This window comes from Neopelma chrysocephalum, unplaced genomic scaffold (assembly GCF_003984885.1).
Source record: "Neopelma chrysocephalum unplaced genomic scaffold, ASM398488v2 Primary Assembly neopelma1_97238, whole genome shotgun sequence".
Classification (NCBI taxonomy): domain Eukaryota; kingdom Metazoa; phylum Chordata; class Aves; order Passeriformes; family Pipridae; genus Neopelma; species Neopelma chrysocephalum.
The window spans coordinates 41,569-62,791 of record NW_020925879.1 but is presented as its reverse complement, the minus strand read 5'-3'; the positions used below and the strand labels follow the sequence as shown (position 1 = coordinate 62,791).

The 21,223-nt window shown below is 41.6% G+C and overlaps 1 protein-coding gene across 3 annotated transcripts in view; it reads left to right on the top strand.

Moving 5' to 3' along the window:
- The window catches only part of FGD5 (FYVE, RhoGEF and PH domain containing 5), an 89,460-nt gene that overhangs the window by 35,060 nt on the left and 33,177 nt on the right, over positions 1 to 21,223 (top strand). For 2 of the 3 annotated variants that reach the window (XM_027671963.1, XM_027671961.1), the window contains exons 3-8: positions 321 to 450; positions 6,582 to 6,640; positions 6,751 to 6,781; positions 17,393 to 17,541; positions 19,463 to 19,619; positions 20,028 to 20,115. In XM_027671963.1, the coding sequence (XP_027527764.1) occupies positions 321 to 450; positions 6,582 to 6,640; positions 6,751 to 6,781; positions 17,393 to 17,541; positions 19,463 to 19,619; positions 20,028 to 20,115 (614 nt within the window). The remainder of the gene's footprint in view (positions 1 to 320; positions 451 to 6,581; positions 6,641 to 6,750; positions 6,782 to 17,392; positions 17,542 to 19,462; positions 19,620 to 20,027; positions 20,116 to 21,223) is intronic. The other variant, XM_027671962.1, reaches the window with a different exon arrangement.

Genomic DNA, 21,223 nt, shown 5'->3' with positions numbered 1-21,223 from the left:
AGCTTTCTCTAGGTTTCTGGAGCTGAATTCAGATTTCCTGGAAACAGCTTGGGATCTGAGTATCTTGTAGTTTGATTGATACCATTGGTATTACAGTTATACTTTTCTCATCATTCTGTTTTCCCTGAAAAACCCATTGTTACAACATCTAACTTCCATTTTTAATAAGCACTGAGATGTTAGCATGATTTTACTGCATCGATTTTGAGGGGTTGACTAGGGAGGAACGAAGCAGTTCTGGTTGCAACTAAATATGAACTTTTTACTCCAAACTGAGGGAATAACACCACTGAGCTAGTCTGTTCTTATTCTCTCTGCAGTGCCTACACTGAGCCCTACAAGGTGTGCCCAGTCTCCATGATACCAATGGAAGTTGTCACATCAGATGAGGAGCAGAGAAGTTCAGAAGAGGAGGAGAGCAGCCCTGGTGATCCCAGCCTCATCAACAAGGTAAAAGACATGAAAATGGGGAATGCATGAAAGCTGGAGAGGGAAAAGCAATTAGCAGAAGAATCTGGATTCTCAACTATCTCTGCTCTTTGCCTCATGCTCATTTAGGAATGTCAGAGCCATCAGTCCTTTACTCCCCCAGTGTGTTAGCAACGATTTACCCCTACAGCATGAGGCAAAGGCAAAGATTGTAGTCCAAAGACAGACAGTGGAGGCACCATAAACAGCAAGAAAGTCCTGACTTCAGTGTCAGGAAAAATGTCTCGCTCCAAAGGATTTAGCTACAATCTTGAAAATTTAAAACTCCACTGAGGAAAAAAAAGACAAATACAGTATTGGAACCAGTTTTGCGTTGGCTGGAGTAAACTATTTAATAGGTCTCTGCCATCTCAAAATTCTCTCATTTCAGGAAAATCCACTTGTGTTTGGGTTTATTTTACTGATTTCTGATTAATAAAACAGCTCTTAAACAAACTATGGGGAAGATCATGGAAATGTGACCACATCTTAAGACCATTTAAGGCTGTTTTAATCTCCAGTAAGCTGACTAACAGTGCAGTTGTTAAACAAATGGCATCGAGCAGGTTTAGGCACAAATTTACCTTTGTTTTTCACTGGAGGGCATGCGTGTGCGCGCATGCGTGTGTGTGTGTGTCTGTGCTTAAAAACCAACATAAGCCTACCCTTGGGTTACACTGCACAAGCACACAGTGCATAGCTCATTTGGTATGCATGCAACAAATGAGTATGTTCTTCTGAAGTCTTCCAATTTGAGCCCCAGGAACTAAGGCTGCATAGGAAAATAGCAAATCCTGATTACCTACACCTCTCTCTGCCTTTCATTTTGTCCTGGTCTCTCAGTGTCAACACAGCTATACAACTTCCTGATTGTAGATAGCTTGTGTTTGGTCATGAGCATGTGTCAGAGCCTGAAAAAGTCTGTGCAGATGAGCCTCCAAATCCAAATGATGGCTAAATAAGGGTCAACTCTGTCAAGGAAAAGCATAAGTAGATTGATTCTAGGAAGATCAGATCTCTTCAGGCATTGCCAGAACATGAAGCTTTGTTTAGGGGCCAGTATAAAGAGGGAAGCATAGTTTCCCCCCTACCAGGACACCAGTTCTTTAGAAACAGAAAATAGAAACTGCAAGCAGAATGACATTGAAAGGTAACCGAAATTGCTGTTGCTTTAATCTCGGAGGGGAAATAGCTTCCTTTGATTTCCCCGCATGCCATATCTCAGTTATGTCTAGCCTGCAGGGTGCTAAACTGCCTCTGGTACCAGTGGAAAAGACTGTGGTTTGATCTTCATGATGAAGTGAAACAAGTGAAACAGTCACAATCAATCTTTTTTCCTCTGAGATTTGTGAGGTTTTATTTGCTGGTTGGTTGTTGCTTTCACACTGTTTTGGAAAGGAAAAGCCTTTAAATTTCTGACATTCCCTGTTAAGTGAAAAACATTTTTCCTTTCAGATAGTTTCCTATTAGTTAGCTGACAAACCACTAGCATTTCTAGAGCGTACCCTAGTGTCTTATCTAAGATGATCAGATTTCTCAGCATCCCGTGATGGTAGTTGTGAAGTGACTATAAAACTTTGACTTGAGTTCACAAGGGAAATGCATGCAATCACTGTGCACTGGGAAGTAAATTCAAGACTGCTAAAAACAATTTTATTGCCACTTCTTGTAGGGTTTTACTCAAGACACTAGGAAATAATGTTTTTCGAAATGTCTCCCTTATTGCATCTCATGTATTTTAATTGTTCTGTTGTCCTGGTGTAACCATGCTGTGTAGCTGTCAGAGAAGAAGGCAGCACTTAGAGAACAAGCATGTGCTTCAGAGTCTAACTGGAGGTATCTCTCCCACTCTTCAGAACACAAACTGTTTGCACATGGCTGATAGAGAACATCAGAACAGGTGTGGTTGCTTTGTTGGCCTTTGCTTCTCAAGCTGACTGTCAGCAAGGATCACAGTACCCAGTACCAGACTTCCACAAGCTCTTGGGGAGCTCTCTTAAAACAGCTTCATTTTACTACAGGCCATATTTCCAATCCAGCTGATGAACCAGTGAGTGCTCCGTCTCAGAAAGCACTGGTGTCTTTACAGAGAACTTCATAGAGGACTGTTTTTCCTACCCTACTGCTCCTGCCTCTGCTTATTGTCTTCTCACACCAATCTTCTGTGTGCCAACGGAACATTAGCTGCTCTGTCAAAACCTGCCTCTATAATCCCAAAGTGCAAAGAACTTGTCCAGCTCCCTGATGAAGTGATGTATCTCTTGGAACAAAATGCCCGGGAGTGGCTGTACAATATGAAAGAGTTCAGATGCACTGTCACTTGGGGAGAATTGGCAGACACATATTGGTCTGGATGCAAAAATAGGATTTCAAAATGAGCTAATCTTGTCAAAACAGCCATTTAGGGCTGGCAGGCTAAGAATCAAATTTGGATTTTAAAAGACACATATGCATATGCCAAAAAAAAAGAAAAAGAATCTTCTGGGGTTTGTTCGTTTGATTTCTGTTTTTCTGCTCCTCAGGGAAACTTGGTTTAAATAAATGCATGAAACAGCCTCAATTATAAAATCTCCCCCCTGTGTCCAGATACATGAATTTCATTTACATTGAGCTGAATTCTACCTGCTGCCTTTCACGGTCATGAGTGAATTTCTGTACCAAAATGCAAGGAGCATGCTTTGGTTTTGCTCATCTGCTTTCTCTTAGCTTGTTTGCTGGAGAATCTCAAGACTTCCCGTTTGAAGCAGATTTTTTCCTCTGATGTTTCTTTTTAAGCTCATTTTTACAAGTAAATGTAGTTTAAAAAGTTAGCTTTCTACACACGTTTCCTAGTATTGTTTCAACAGCTCATCTCCTTTGAATCCATGCTCTCCTGGGGACCAGACTCGTGCAAGTAGGGAGAAATTTTCAGGGGCTGCTAGAGCCCCTGCACTGTAAACAATCTGAAACACAGCCAGTAGTATCTGTTGCGGTATTTTTTACATTATCAACTTTATTTTAAAGAGCAAAAAGAGGGGCTTTCATCTCTGTTACAGGAATTTTTATTATTAAAAACCTATTTAGAAAGTGGCAGGTATAAAAATGTAAAACAGGAGGTGGATTTTGAATTTTTGCCTTTATTCCACTGGGAGTACCTCAGACCCTGAGAAGTCTAGCATTTGTCATTAGAAGTCACATGGTGGTTCTGATTCTTCTATATAAGAATAACAGTGAAAATTCATTATATCTGGTTAAAAAAGCTCTCTATTTCCTTCTCTTCACTCTGCTGGCATATAATAACAACTTAGAGAACTCAGAGACAGGGAATGCTGTAAGTTTTCTCAACCTTTGAAATTCTACTGGATTATATTACAAAGAGCGATGCCCTTCACTTACACTACTGATGGAGATTCACTCCTTTTTTTTCTCCTGCTAATCTAATTTAGAAGATGCTCCTGGACCACCTCTTATTCATGTCTTTTATATATGTTCATTTAATTAAATCCTTACCAATTCATCAGAAGGTGACACATGGCTTTTCTGTACTGGGCTCTCAAGGTTGTATGATGGCATCTGAGCTGCCTACAGAAAATAATATTGGATTTAGAGATTCCAGTTAGGAACAGAAAACTCATGCCTAGTAAAATAAGGACTTTCTCTTAATCTCCTACATCTGAACCTTCACTCACTAGACAAATGCTCAAGGTCCAGGATGCAGAACCCCAGATTTTTCTTATTGTCATTGAGCTGGATTCGAACCTGAACTTCATGATTGCTTTTTACTGCTAAAAAGGTCTCACAACAAGCAGGACAGCTACTGAATCACAGCAACAGTATATAAAACTGCTTTTGCTGCTCCTTACCCATTTCCACCTGGTGGGCTTGGTTTCCAGACTCCATTAATCATTCTGTTTTGCAAACCTTTAACCTTCACATATTAAAATATGCACTCATGCTCACACACACACACAAAACTGAAACATGCTGGAGCTGCGAATGACAAGATTTGTGTGCTTTGAAGAAGCCCCTAATTCAGATGCCTTTCAAGGGGCAGCTCTTGATTTATACAATTACACAGATTCCCCAGGAGAGCTGCAATCTAGCTCTTCAAGGACGGGGCCTGGGAGGCAGATGTGGACAGCTTCTCCTTCTCCCTCACTGATTCACAAAGCCAGCCTGAAAAAGTCATTTGTTCTTGTAACGCCTCAGTTTACTATTGGCACCACTGTGGCATCACTGTTAACTGCTTCATAGTGCGTGATAGTTACAACAGGGGCATTATGAAGTCACTCAGCTCAGAGGTTGAAGCTTATGAAATTGTGATAAGGCTCTGATTGGGACCGTAGCACTCTTGTCTGGGTACCATCAAGCTACAATACCCCTACCCTGGGCAGCGTGTGAAATGACAGGCACGTACTAAGACGGACGGAGAGATGTAGTTTGTCCGTGTCAGCATGGCAAGCCAGTGGCATGCACAAGGATGGAGCTGCTGATTCCATGTTTTCAGTAGTTTCCCTGCTTTTGAAATGCAAAGGGTTACTCCCTGAGTACACCAGAGAAGTGACTTGTCCAGTACTAATGCTTCTGGGGTTTAGTGAATTTTTCCATGATCTGCTTGTGCTGCTCTTAGGCCAAACGGCCCCATTCCAGCCCCATGGAGGCAGATTTGCCCCCAGCCCCACAATTTTTTAAGCTGGATCAGGAGACCAGTCTGGTTCTGGTCAAGGTCATGCAAACAACTGGATCAGCACAACTAAGAGCTGGCACTTGGCCCAGAGGGCAGTGACTGGCACTGTCACCAAAGTGCCATCAGCTTTTAATATGTCTTAGCCAAGAGACAAAATTCAGGGACCTCGGTGTCACATGGCCTGTCTAGGGCAAGTCAGAGAGTGCAACTAGGCATTGCCTGTCTTGTGTTATTTAATTGCTGTTTCTTAAACCAGGAAATGAACTCTGAGATTGACAACAGTATCTAGAGACAGACTTATGGGAACAGGGGATAGAGGGGGTGCAGGTCCCTCAATCATCAAGTTTCTGAAACAAAGTCCAAGTGATTATTGTAACACTGCCAAGCTGCCACCTTTTTAGAAATCTTTACTCTCTGCAGCCAGTCATGTGCCCAGCCCTGTGGTATGGCTCTTTCCCAGTTCCCTCTCCAGAAGCTGCCCTCCAGCCTCGGTGCATGCCTTTGCTTAGCAGATGGAGGCTGTGCAGCCATGTGGGGACCCTTGGCTTTCTGCTTCACTGAGTCTTCTTCCCAGCATACTTGGTCTGTCAAGCACTGTCACAAAGACTTGATGCTGCTCTCATTTCACCTGAGTCCACTTTAGGACACTGAGGGCTGCTTTTCTTTACTGCTACTAGACCACTGGTTTAGCTCCCTACTTCACCACTGCTAAAAAAGTCAAACTTTTCCTAGAACATTCCTTTCAGTACATATTTCTACGCTTTGGTCATCTCTTACCATAAGGATGAGTCATGAAGTATGAGCGAAATGCCCTAATTAGCCACTTGCACCTCAGAGCCATACACTTTGCTTCTTTCACAGTTCACTGTGTCTTCCAAGATGCCCACCAGTTAAGTAGATCCCACTGAGATTTCAGTGTTGTCTGGTGAAGTACTGAACTATTTCTGGAGATATTTATGTCCATTTCATTTAGACATTTTGTTTATCATGCAATAAAGCCCTTTGCCCCATTTGCTTCCGCAGCTCTCATGCACAGCAGTCAGAATAGTTTGGAATATGACCATTTTGATAAAGAACTCCCTTTTCCACGTAGTATGAGCTGCAACAGCCGTGAAGCTAGTCTGTTTAAAGTTAAGCACTTTCTGCTTCTTTGACAAATTTTGGACCTGTAAAAATCAACAGAAATTTGTTGTCCATTTTCAATAACAACACAAACTTGATATCTGCATTGGCAGCTATTGTATTGTACTATACTACAAGTATTTGAATTGGGGAAATGGTCTGTCATGGAAAGGAGTCCAGAATGCCAGACACTGAACAACAAAGAATAAAAGTCTAGTCACTTAATTTTACTGACAAAATATGTCAGTTCAAAGTGCTCTTTAACACTGCTTTACTTCTTGGAGTGAGACATCTCTTAATTGTCTCTGACTTTTTCTGTTGACAGAAAGAAGGCCAGTCCAGAGCTTACCTCATTGCCCAGGAGCTGATGTCTTCAGAAAAAGTGTGAGTTCATTGTTACAAACTATCTGTTGCTATTCTAAAGCTGAAGCTAGGCAGTCCACCCTTCCATATTTATTTGATAGCAATTAATAAAAGTTTGTCTCTTTCCTCAGATATGTGGAGATGCTCCAGCTGTTACATACGGTAAGTAAATAATTTTAATTACTGAAGCCTAAATACCATTTTACTTAGCTGCAATTTAGAAGACATAAAAACACTGATGGGATTGAGGAGAGTTTAAGAAGGAATGGCTTACTGTGAACCATTGCAAAGGAATATGTCTGCCACTGATCTGCTCTTGCTGCAGATCATCAAATCTATAAATTTATCATTCAGAGGGAAAAGCGTTGGTCAACAGTGCTTGCTGGGGCTCTCAGACTGGTGTAAGATGCAGAATAAGCCTAGTGAAGAGAAGGAGATGGTGATGAACAGGGGTGAACTCTCTCTCCTCAGAGCGAGACAGATGGATGCAGGGATGCAGAGCTATGAAGGATGGTGATTTGGTTTGAATGGATTCACTCTTCTTCCTTTTAAGCTTCTTTTTTTTTTTTTTTGATAATGCAGTATTGGTAATAGCCAGTATGAGCTGGATATCCACACTGTGACACAGGCAGTCACCATGTGGAAAATACAGACTCTGGTGTCAGAAACGTATGAGAGAACACAGAGAAGTATAAGGCCTGATAGAGAGCTCTTGCGTGGCATAAACCTAGTGGTTTATGGATTTATCTGTTCTTTTCCATGTTCAGTCTGGAAAGCCATAGTCACAGCATTGTTACATTTCCCACCCCAACTGCTGTTGGATCTTCATATTCACCTGTTGCCCAACATATTATTCTGAAAATCTAGAGAAACCGTTACCAATTTTACAAATGTGTAAGTCCCTTAGAGTGCAGGGATAATATTGCCTAACAGAGGTTTTTCGGTACTGCCATAGTGCAAAAAGGTACAATAAATTAAAATACCCCTTTTCCCATATTTTTCCATATTTAAATAGCATTAGGAATAGTCACATCAGCAAAAAATCATGCTTCACTGTACACTTGCTGTTGACACAAGTCCCACTGGCATATTTCAGAAGCAGCCATGAGTGAACAGAGAGTCATCAAACTACTGTCAAGGTTCAACACCCCACTCATGGCCAGATAGGACGAAGGGCTTCCTTGACAACATTCCTCAGCTCAGGCAAACATTTCTCTGTTTCCCATCCCCAGTGTTCTCATGAAAACAGTTTCTAAATGTTCATCTTCATGTCTCAAGTTTTATCTTCTCATGTAAACCCATGTATTGGTGAGAAAGGCAAGGAAATAAACCACACCCGAGCTCTTTTCAGAAAGGAAAAAAGGGCTTTTCTTAACCCTGCAGCAGGAGCAGTTTCCCATCTCATGTCCAGGCTTGGCTGCAGCTGCTGTTCATTCAGCATAACAGAATCTGTTTGGCCTTTCAGTGGAGACTTTAATAAACTGATTGATTGCCAAAATGATGACATTTCCATACACCCACTCTGCTATTGAACTGAAAGACTGGAAACACTGTGTTAGCTCACAAACTCCGTATCAGTTGGTGTGGTAGTAGTGATAATAATCTAAAAGGTTAGCTGTTACTTGCCCTACTCAAAGGTAATGCAATTCTCTGGAGCAGCAACTTAAGAACTCATTTTGGTCTGAGCAGATGGAACTGGCAGGGCCTTGTAGTCCAAGTCCGTGATCTCTTGGTATTCACAATTTAGTTTTCAGAAGTTGATTAGTCTTTGAATTTCCTTCAGGATTATTTAATCCTCAAACTTTGTCATTCTTTTCTCCTATTTTTCTTCCCCAGTAATGCAGGCTGCACTTGATATTATTTCTTAGTGCTCACTCTTGAACAAAAATGCTGCAGGTGGCTTTCTGAGCCTAAAGTTTCATGCATCACTGAGAGTCTGGATCATTTACTTCCCTTCAGCTAGTCTATTTCAAATGAGTTTACAAGATGTGCACAAATCAAACTTAGGGTGACTCAGATTGCCTCACAATCCCAGTCTGTATGCGATCAAGCATTTGCTTTATAGTGTACCATGTTCATTTTTATTTTGCCTTTGGCTTTTGTATGTAAAATTGTCCTTTTTTTGTATGCTTAAACCCCTTTGAGGTCATTATTACTTCCCTCCAAGGCATTTATTGAATTAAGGTACCTAAAGGACAGCCCTGCACTGAAAAAAACATCAGCCCCAACACATCCCTGTTCAAAGAAAGTTGATCCTGTTTCCTGGTTTCCATTTTCCTCGTAACAGTGGACCACAATTCTTAGAAACACCAAGACTCAAATTTAAGCTTCCTAAGTATTTGAAGGCATGGATATGAATATGATATGAATAGATATGTGCTGGTTCTCCAGCCTTCAGAACAGTTTGGAATTCAGCCCTGCACTGGGTATCCCAAGGCTTCTGACTGTGAAATAAATCTTAGGAAATAAAAAAGAACAAAATCATTATAGTGCTCCAGTCTCTAACTCAAAGGTACCTAAATGCAGATTATCATGAAGTCAGCCTCATTAATTCATGACAGCCTCATTATTAAATTCAAGTTTCCGAATTCTTGTGGGCAGCAAATTCTCAAGAACAAAAAATAACTACCTGTTATGTAGTTATGTACCTTTGGACGTTAGACAAAACAGAATTCCATCTTTCTAATTATTTACACTTCAAGTGAATGATTTGCTGAGTCTTTTTTATTACTGTAAATTTCTTGGATGATGTTCAAAGTTCTGCTGGACCAATCAAGTCATTACTTTCCTAATCAAATGTTTTATTGAATGGAACATGCTGGCTAAATGAAGAACTAGCTGGCTGTTAGACCCTCTGAAGCTCTTATAAAAGCCTAAAAGACACACTGTTACAAAGAATAGCTTGCCCTCACTTACAGTAGCCTGGGGTTTTTTCTCATTTATATATTCATTGTTGTGTTTATCGGCAGTGGGAAAATAGCTATGTATTGGCCAGGGAGCTTCCACAGTAGGAATGTTGAGCCAAAATAGTTTTCAGATAATGTGTCTATCTCTTAAAAGGAGAGAGAAGCCACACTAGCACATCTGGCATCAGGACAATTCCCTGGAAACAAGCCCCACTGATACAGTATTCTCAGTGCATACGATACAGCCTGCTGGTTTTGAAATTCATTTGCAGTGTTTTGGATGAATGTGTGTATTTGGCTGCATGTGAATGTGTGCTGAGGTCAGGGGTCCTGACCTAGACTGTGCCCTGCATGGCAGGATAAGAGACTAATTGTGGCTGCTGCGATAACATTTTCTGCTGTTCATCTGGCATTGTTTCTGCTGAGCTCAGTAGTGAGAAATTTTGTAAGATCACTGTTCCATGCAGATCAGGGGTCATTCAGTCTGCTACAGAAGATGTGCCACTTTTTAATTCAGGGGTGCCACTTTCATCATTAGCAGAGAGGCTGATGGCTGTGACGCAGATACCTCCAAGCACCACCATGAGTCAGACCTGGCTCACAGGAGCCAGACAGAGCCTCATGTCTCCATTCAACTTTAATATGGAGACTCTATTCTCCTCCTTTGAACTCTTCAGACTCCTCTCAGGTGTAATGTCTAGATTCCCTTAGATTCTGCAATATGCAATATCTATTGAATCCACCTTCACTTTAAAAAGCCTGCACCATTTTATGCAATTAGTATAGACTTCAGTTGCATAGTTTGGGTTGCAACAAGATTTCACGTTTTCCTCCCTGGCCCCCTCACAAAGCATCAAATATGAATGATTCCCAATATTATCAGTCCATTAAAATATCAGCTTGACTTGAGAAGCAATTGCAATTTTAGATATACAAGTAAAATGATTTTTGGATGCATGTATGTTGATGTACGTATGTATATACTTTACTGAAAAGTATGAAAGTCTGGATGCCAGGTGGGTGCTGTGGTGTAAGCAAGGTAAACATGCTGTGTGCAGACAGGATTTGTGCAGCTGAAGTGCCACTATCCCCAGGTGGGGACTGAGGCAGAAAAATGCCCATGGTTTTCCTCTAATACTTCTGCTCTCTACACTCACTTCCTTTTTACTTTTTTTTTCCATAATGGAAACTCACAAATACATTCTTGAAATTTGTAGAAATATCCTAGGGGAACTTATTCACCCATCAGGCCTTTCTTGTTCTTTGATATAGACCAGAGGTATAAGCAGAGAAAGCTGATTCAGCCATGACAGCAATAGAGATCAGACCTTTGGTTGGTATAAATTTACATAGTTTTTCTCTGGCAGGTGACAGCAAGAACAGCAGATTATCAAGGCATTGCATTGACTCCTTTTGAGTTAAGATTTCTTTCCCTCATTATCAACAACATGAAGGTAATTCATAATCTGGGAAGCAGTTGAGCTCTGTTCTGCTTTGTGCATGACTGCAGGTAGAAGTTTTGTTCCTCCCAGTGAGACAATGCAATAAAGAGTAGGTAGAGACTTTGTTTCAGCACTCAAGATCTGGAACGTATTACTTAGACTGCAGGCGTTCAGAGCTTTTCTAATCCAGCCACAGTCTAGCAATCTGGTCCTTCTAGTATAATATGCACTTTTTGTTCACAGAAATACTATTTATTTCAGATATTTCTCTTGACCTATTAAAGAGTGGCTTTGCTCTACAGTCCCCATCTTCTACTAGAAAGTCATGGTTTCTGCCTCAAATGCAGGCCTGATGTCAGGAACACAGTGCTGGGAGCCAGGGAGAAGGAACCTCAATTCCCATGGGCAGATCAACTACTGGTCAAACCATAGGACTAAAAATTACTATTGGCAAAGCTCATATTAATGGTGTACTCCTTTCTCCTTCTATTCTCCTTCCATTGTGGTCAATATGCAAGAACTAAGATTTCCATTATGACTGGATTAGCATTGTCTACACTGTTGCTTTAGAAGAGGAACAAATAACAACAAAAAAACAAGGAGATCTAGGATTCCTTGGACAATTTTAAAAGGTTTTCTTTCAAATAGAGCTATCTGTTTAGCTATACTTTTAAGTCAAAATCCTGACTTTCTCTCCTCCAGCGTACTCACCTTTCTAAACTACATAGTTGCTTTCAGCCTATTGTAGGTGGCAGAACCATCAGCTTTTTACAGTGAAGGTAGAGACTAATTTCGGTCCTATCATTTCCTGACTACCCTGACTAGACTGGTTGCAGTAGTCCCCCATTCCCTAGGGATTCATTCATCCCCATTGGATGAACTGATCTACCTTGTTCTACTCTAATATAGAGAAAAACAAACAGATATTCTGGATCCAGACTGAATTACTGCACTACAAATTATTTTCAAGTAGAAGTTGATGAAAAGGAATCACCCAACATAGCATATATATATATATATATATACACACATACACAGAGGCAGTTTTTTTTCTCCTGGGGAAAATACTTGCCTGAAACAATGGTTTAACTGACGAGAGATTAGTTTTCCTTCCTTTCACTAGGGTCCTGCAAGGTTAAATGTTCTCAGGCTAATAAAGGCTAACTGGCAGCAGGACTGAAACACAAAAAAGATCTGAATATGTATGGGATGTATCCATCTTGCAAAATGGCTCTTGATATGCATACAGGACTGCTACAACTGATTTTTGCAGCTGGATTCCAAAGTACGTTCACCCCCATTGTTGGAGAGATATAATACACAAGCTTACTGTTTCTGCATCTGCTCACAAAATCCTGGAAGCAAAACCCAAAACTAACTCCCATTAACTACACCTTTTGCTCGTGTATTAGAACACCACATTTTGTGTAGATATTGAATCTGACAGAAAACTTCCTTGATAAGTGCTCTACCAAAAATCTCTGTGCATTGCTGGCATTGCTGACTTCTTTGAAAGAGTACCTGGAAATAACTACCTGCTACAAAAGTTTCCAGGTTGTTCATCCCAAGTAAATTGGGGTACCTTTCTGTAGCCCTGAGCTAGGTACCTAATTTTTCCCCCCCCAAACTTTCCTGTAATCACTATTTCCTCTTAGCATTGGCAGGCACTCCCAGCATCAATAAAGCATCTCATATCCCAGCACTCTACAGTGAGCCTCATCACCTCAGAGAGGGCATCACATTCTCTTCCAGGAGCCAAGCATGTGACAGTTAGGCTGTGCTCCACATAAACCATAAGATCTTGTTGAAATTAACCCTGCTTGTCTCATACTCTTATAACAGGCTCTAGGTTACAGTCCTCCTTTCCAGCAGAGAATACAATTCTTCAGAAGCATTCTTGGGGGGTAAAAATGTAACTTATGTGTTAGTGATGTGCACAAACAAAAGAAGAAAATAACAAATCCAACAAATCCCTCCTTTGTGGCTGTGGGGTTTGATCCTCTTCGTTTCACTTACTTATTTGTAGGGTTTATTTCAGGGATGTTAAATTAAGGATATGGTCATTAGGTGGCTATAAAGGGCTTATTTATGGGTGCCCAACATGCAATGAAAAATTTTATGTTTCAAAAATGTATTTTTATAGCAGAGTTGCTAACCTTTTATGTCATCTAGCTGGCTTGGGTTATGCTTTCCCATGCACAGACAAATACTGGTGCAGGTACAGACATAAGACCAGAGTGAGATCTGTAGGCTCATCCGCCCCTGGATGAGATTAAGCTCTGTAGCTGTCACACCAGAGTCTCGAACTGAACAACTTCAGTTCATGAAGCTGTTCTCAGAAAGTTTTGATCCAGGAGAGAATTACATGGACTCAGTGTTTGGTACCTTCTGAGCTTAGACTTGGGGCTGGGGTGACAGACTCGGAGACCTTCAGTTGCCATGACTGATTACAGTTAGTGAGACTGCAAAAGCACTCTGCAGTTGATTAATGGCCTTCCAGGCACTCAGCATTTTCAATAGTGACATAATTATTTTTTTAATGGATGTTTATAGTGATTACTGTTATGCTGCAGGGTTTTTATTAATCATTAGGAAGCTGGCTATCTAGGCAACTGGAATTAAATAATTTGTCTGAGAATTCATTATAATCAAGGGGGCAGGCAATTAATGACTAATTAAATCCATTGAGATACTGTGGGAAAGGGGTGTTAATCTTGTTGCTCAGCTGTGGTGGAAAATGGACAAATACAGTGTTCAATGTGTTCGATGTTAATTTGGAAAAGATGACAGCTCTGTAACATAATAGGTTACTTAAGCACATCAGTAGTGAACTTACTACAGCTATGTACTTGCCCATGCACAAAAAGCTGAAAGAACCCTTTAGATTGTTTCCCTTTCCCTAGTCTGTGTTAATTACGATGACCGAGGACTTTGAAAGGTTGCAGATTCCTTTGAGTTACGAAAAGCATCCAGAAGACGGATTGACTTGCTTAGTTGATTGGTAAGTCTCTGAAGTGTATGCTGGCTGAAACATGATGTTAGATTGGCTAACTCAACACATCAGAAAAAATGGGAAATTTAATAGCACAGTATTGGGATTATTTGTGCTACTAGGGCAGGACACATTGTGGAAATCAGGCCCAGATAACTAGGAAACATAGTAATACTCTTTCAGAAATTTTTACAATATTGTTTTATCTAGGATATAGTTAACCAAAAAGAAAATTGTCACCATAATCTTTTTTTGCCTAGTTTTAGTGGCTTTTCAGAAAACAAATGCTTCACCTGTCATAGTTGCTAAATCCCATATAGTATGGATGACTTTTCTTTTGGCTAGTATCCATTAGATTGTCCAGTCATCCCAATTCATAGCGAGCCAGTGTGTCCATTGCAGTTGACGGTAACAGAAAAGCCAGGAATGAATCTGAGGAGACTTAGACCTGCTCTTGCCCACAGTCAGTTCCTACTGGTAAGAGAGGAATTTTGAAGTTCAGGGAACAGAATTTGACTTTTTGGCAATAGGCTCCTTGATCACTAGATCCTGACAGAGGAAGATACTCAACCCATCCCACCCTGGTTCAGGGCTGGACAGAAACAGCTTGGCATCTTTCAATGAGCTGTGCAGCCTTAGATATTTCCTTTTATCAAGCCCCTCCTTCCTTTCACAGCACATTTGGCCACATCATATAGTGGGGTAGGAGGCCAGGAAATTGTGTCTGAATGGAAAAATCTAGCTGCCATTTCTATTAACTCATCCAGCAGAATAACCTTCTCAGTGATTGTTAAAGCAGCTGTATTTTTTTTATCTGATGAACTGGCATCTGTGGGTAGACAGAGAGTTTTTCTAATATATTTTTGAAAAAACATTGGTTTTAATAATAACACTATTCGCAGAGACACATGTGAAAAAACACATTCACAGCATGGATCTGGCCAGACTGGTTATACATCAGAGCTTTCCTTCACACTAGATCTGCATCAGGTTGGAGCACAGCTCAGCGCAAACCTGGTGGAAAAAACAACTCCTCGTGTGATGGCCTTAGTTGGACAGGTTGCAACCATGGCTTTAACACCAGCTCTGCCCACTAGATGTTTGGGCTTTGTATGTGGTTTTGAACTACCTGAGCCTTCATGAGATCACCAAGAGTCCCTATTGAGACTTGTTTTTTTAACTCAGGATGCAATGTTACCCTATCCATAACACGTGGAAGGCTCTGTCTTAATTCAAAGTTGGTTGTTTTCCTAGTAATGCTATATTCTCATATTGTGTTCTGAACTACTGACTAGACCGCACAAGATCATATATCAATATGATAAGATCCAGTCCCTCCTGGCTTCAAAGTCAGTGAATCTAAGTATATTCAGCTACAAAACCTCAGTTCAAGTATTTTTAATGCTGAATTTAAAAACAATACCCTGTTTGAGGTGCTTACTGGAAAAGGCCAGCATTTGTAGGCTGGCTGGCAATAAGAGAGAATGCTGCAATGCCTTACCTTCACACACCGGGAAAAAAGGAAAGGAAGGTCAGATAAGAACAGATAGTATTTTTATAAGGAAGGAAGCTTTGCAATCTCCTAGTCTGCAGCTGCTGCACCGAAAGAAGTCATCAGGAGCTTTCAAACCTCACAGTTAATGTGACCTTTCTGTTGAGCTGTTTTGAGTATTTACTCTGGTTTTCAGTTTTATCCCTTTTTCCTCATCTTGTGCAATAAAAGCTCCATGCACTTCATGACTTATTGGGATGCAGAAAAAAGACTGGAAAAGGAACTCACAGAATTAGTTTCTAAGCAACTGTATATGAATGCCTAGTTTCTGCTCTCATCACAAACTGGGGTGCACTTAGATTTTTAATTGTTCACTTATTTTCATAGAAAAACTGAGATTTAGATACTTTGACCATGAAGACCTGACTAGAAGAAATGGGAAATTCAACAGTAAGAGCCCAACCTGACCCTGATAAAGGAAACACACAGGGTCATCTCTTACAGGGAATACAGAGGATGATTAAACCTCTTAACAGGTTTGCTTGAGGACTGTCCTCAGGCAAACACTGAATACTGCACTAATGCTCTCCTATCACTTGTACTTTCTAGTAATACTGAAGAAGTGGGTGCTGAAATCACACTCTGTTAGCTTCATTGAATGAAAGCTGCTGCTTTTGACCACCAGGTACTGCTATGGAGATACAGCATCTGGTGACAGCACTTGGCTCCTGGCAAAGGCAGGCAGAACCCTGGGTTAGGAGCCTGCCCCACACTGCTCAGCAGCAAAGCTATACCCGTGCACAGCATCAGCCTGTCTGCCCTGTGTTGTGCCTCACCTTGCACCCACTGCCACGGTTTGATTCAGACCTCCCCAAAGCCCAGGCAGCTTGAAGTGCCTGAGCTCCTCTAGCCATTGCCTGTGAAGAGGGGACACGTGTGGCAGCAGCAGGCAGGGGAAACAGCAGTGGCTGGTAAGAACCTGGAAAGGGCCATGGCAGCACATTGGCCAAAGTCTCTCAGTTGTATCCAGGTGATGGCAAAGGCCCCTTTACAAGTCTGAGTCAGAGAAGAAGGATTCTGTAGGAATCAGGCTTTGGCCTGAAAACACTTCAGCGTTGAGAGCTCTGAATTCAGGAGACTTTAAGCAATGGTTTACCTTCAAAATATTTGCTGGCTGCTGTTGGGGTGATTTTCTAATGCCTGGGATCTTATCACTGCAGTTTCAGATGGAAGCCTTATTCCTCACTTCCAGCTCAAAGCTGGGGAAACCTTTTGCTAGGTACTCTTAAATAGGTGCCCTATTATGTACCAGAGCTGGCTACATATGTGCCCATGTAATTTATAAACCACTTCAAGATTAAAACCATTTTTAATACAAGGAATAAAGGACCCAATTAAGTTTCATAGGGAAAATTATTTGTTCCACAGCTTAAATTTATAGCTTCTTCCTCTTTTTAAGTTCAGAAGTGTTGCAAATTCTAGCACAAGGCATGTAGACATTCATGTTTTTCATGTCAAGTTGTTGGACGCAATGAACCAATAGGAGAATCTCATCCTTCATTTTTAAAAAGTATGTTTTGGGTTAAGAAACACTACATGAACCCTAATGAAACCAACTACACCAAGAAAAGCAATGGTAAAAGGCAAGGTAAATAAACAGATACCAAACTCGTATGCATAAGGGTCTGATGGCTTGATCAAGTGAAATGTTCAATATTAGGTTGACAGCATTGGGGAATTCAGCTGAAAATGTGTATGAACTAATGGATAGAAGAAAACATGTGCTATGATCTCCTTGCCATACTGAACACACTCTATCACAGTTTATGGCATATCTTTTAATTCCTAGGAAGCATAGTTTAAGAATCAAGAAATTGTAATAATCATTTCAGAAAAGGTATTTTAAGTCTGTTTGCCCAATTTCTGTATCATTTTTCACAGGATTTCTATGAAGGCATCTTGAAAGTGCTTGGAGAAGATGACCAAAATGAACAAGAAGTTAAACTCAAGCAGGGTTTAAGTGAACTCCCTGAAATTTATGAATTACACCAAGACATCCTGGGAGAACTGGAAGAGAGAGTCCTTAAATGGTACGTACAGATGGCATGGTTCAATGGCCTTAACATACCTTCCACGGCAGATGGGTGAACTCAATGCTGTTCCCTTGACCCCACCAGCAGGGAGGCTGGGATTCCAGCAGAGATGACAGGAGTAGAACCTGAACGACTTTGGCAGATTTTGCATACAGACAGGAAGGAAGTAAATGTAGAGGCTGTCAGGCTAAGAAATCAAATACTGAAATATTTGTGCAGTGTATAGCCCATGACCCTGAAATGGCTCCATCAGTCAGTGTGAGGATAGTCTGCTTCATATGCATTCTCCTCTGCCAGTTCATACTTATCACAAGTGGCTTCACACTCCTGGCCTGAAGGTCGTAGACTCATGCTCTGGGAAGCAGGAACAGCAGACATCAGATCCTAAAGATCATCTGCTTACAGAAATCTACATAGCAGCTATGCAGCTCTCAGATGAGGGACAGCCCCTCACTCCCAGCACCAAGGCTGGGCTTCCAAGCCAAACAGACGCTGGCAGCCTGCTGAGGGACTCCACCTAAGCCAAACATCCTTACAGGGCGAAGTCTTTCCATGAAAGAATAAGATCATGCTAAGACAGACAAAGCTCCAAAATTCATTCAGTTAAAGAGACCTCTGCTTTAAGCCAGCTTCCAGGCTCTATTCTACCAAACTGCCGAAATAAAAACATCTAAGAGAAATTACCTCAGCAGACCCAAGCTGACTGAACCTACAGCAGCCAGCACGGCCCCTGGCCTAGACTGAATGACTCTGGCTTTCCCAGCTTCCGATGGACCCTGCAGCCCCACACCTCCACCTTGCTGGACTCCAGGAGACAGTGGTCATGGACAATGGCTGATCCTACCTCAGCACTGCCACTGAGCAGTTAAGGAAGTGAGTTAGATGAGGAGAATTTTTCAGTAACAACCCTAAATGCAGGGCACAGCTCTGCTCATCAGCTCTGTACTTCCAAGTCAAAGCACATAACAAGGAAAGAAAAGGCTAAAGGGAGTTGTGTGTTGGTTTGTGTCCACCCAGGGGCTATTGGCAGAAAGACCATGTCATCAATGATTTATGATTTACACACTTGTAACACAAACAGAAGTGGTGTTTCCAGCTGGGATCTAAAACTACTTGTGTTCTAAAGAAGCCACAGCCCTATTCTAACAGCATACTACATGTTCCCTCAGACAAAAGGGACTCAACTGGAAATGTCCTAAGATTCTGTCCCGAACTATTCTGTGGCATTCTGTTTTACTCTGTAAAACAGGACTATGTTGCAAATGGTGCATATGTGACAGACCTGCACTCATACAGAGTCCCAGGTCTCCACCATGCTTGAAGCTTCCAGTAAGTCCTTCCCTATGCCTTCACTCCCCCAGACACCTGTGTTGTTCTGGATGTTCCCAGGAACTCATGTTGCTCCATTAAGTATGACTTCTCTTTCATGATCTCAGATTTTGTTCTGTTCTCTCCATGTACATGCTCAGTAAAAATTTCAATACTGTGCATCTGGGTGCTGAGACAGATGATGGTGAAGCAGTGCTGAGAAGCAGGCAGTGAAGGAGAGCTGAAGATCTGGTATTACAACAGAAGATGTCATATTCTCCCCCACAAACATTGCTCAAAGCACTGCAGCAGCTGAAAGGTCTGTTTACAGAGTGGGAGCTGTATCCTGGAAGAGGCCACTATGGACACATGATGCTGCTGTGGCAGAGGCACAGCCAAAGGACCACCTCCTTACAGTGCCTGTTCTACAGCAGCCCGTGTTGTTGTCCAGTCTGTCACAGAAGCATTTAACCTAGTATCTGCATAGTGTGCTGAGCCACTGTGGGTCTAATACAATGAGAAGGAAGTATCACTCTGCTGCTTTTTAGTTAGTTAGTTAGTTAGTTAGTTAGTTACTTATTTGCTGCTTCTTTTCTTTCTGTGGACGTAGGGAGGAACACCAGAAAGTTGCTGATGTTTTTCTCTCCAGAAAATCAAGGCTGAATCACCACACAGCATACATTGTGCAGTTTGACAGGAATTTGTCTTTGCTAGATGAAATGTGCCTTAAATATTCCCAACTGGCTACCATGATGCAGGAGTTTGAGGTAAGGCTCCCATGTTTTTTTACTTGCACTAGTGCATGGCTTTGCCATGGGGAATACTCAAAAGATACTTTTTTCTGCAACTCCACCAGTATTCACACATAGGGGAGAATCTTCACAGATCCTGGTGCTAGAACTGAAGTGAGAAGTTTGCTTGTGCATGATGTGTTTCTGTTTCTGTATCTGTTGTCCATATTCCCCTGTGTTTGCACACAGAAAGTATGTTGGTGAATTTACAGATCTGTGAGTATATTTTGCTGAAACATAGTGAAGTGGTTTCTCAGTCACTTATTAACTTATCAAGCTCTTTGAGGATGTGTTAGAGTTAATAACTATAACTATGATGATAGTTTGGTGTTGAGCTCACATTCCCCTGCTCTTTGTGTTTTCTTTCCCCTCCACTGAGGACAGCAGAGCTCTGGTGACAGCCCTCAGAGTGTGAAACACCAGCTTTTGAAAGTGGTGCAGCGTGTCTTCCAGTATCGTGTGCTGCTCACAGGTCAGTAAAATCACTCTCAAAAGTACCCAGTGGAAACACAGCCAAGATTTTCTGTGCCTCCACTGTGCTACACATTGATGCCAAGACAGCTAAAATAGAGCTAAAGCAGTGTGGGATTTCCTGGGAACTTCAGTATGCTTAGTACAGGATTCAGGAAATGTCAGGGAGCCTGGGAAGAGGCAGGCACTTCTTCAGGACAGCCATGTTGAAAGGTCACAAAAAAGTGTAGTCAGGTGCTTTTAGCCATTCCATCGTGGCTTTTTCTTTCTGTGAAACAGAAGAGGCAGAGTTCAGCCTCACTGCCAGGAAACAGGCTTGTTTTTTTATTATGTCAAGGGCAATTATCAGAGACAGTAGAAGACAGTTGGCCTCAGCATGGATACTCTGCACTGTATCCTGTATGACAGTGGCAAGTACCACCTCCTTCCTCAACAAAGCAGTTGTACTCAGTACTGTCCCCTAAGTCCTGTGTACAGCACACCTAAGGCTAGCAATGAGTCAAAAACCCAGTCCAATTTTGCTGCATTGTAGGAGGCAGAGATACAAATTCACATTTACAGATTTTATATTTACAGTAAGAGCTTCCCTTTACATTCAGGACCATATGTATAACTCCCACCTGGAGTCTCTCCAGGGGGGGCTGTGTTCCTTCTCTGCAAGCCACAGCAAATCTAGCAAGCCTGAGTCTGTGAGGGGAGCAGGCTTTCTGAAGCAGGACGTGGCCCTAGAGGGAATTGGGAAGTTTAGAACTGGCTGGGAAGGAAATTATGAAATGTAACAATGAATCGCAGTGTTGTCAAGTAATTTAGTCAGAACACAAAAGAGCAAGGATCCATAGACATAAAGATGGAGAAGTGCTTTGGGAGTATGTATTTAAGATGAGTTATGCATGGGACAGTAAAGAGGAAGCCATAAACCCTGCCCATACAGCCAATGAAGGGCATGGAATACTAGAAGGGGCTCCTATAAACGCAGCAGAACAAAGTGACTGTATGAAAACTTTATTAACAGCATAGATTAACATTAGTTTCTTCGTGGTCCAGACACTTTGATCAAGGATGCAACTCATTATTCTCAGCTGGGTTTGCTTTTTTAGTACGAGCAATAC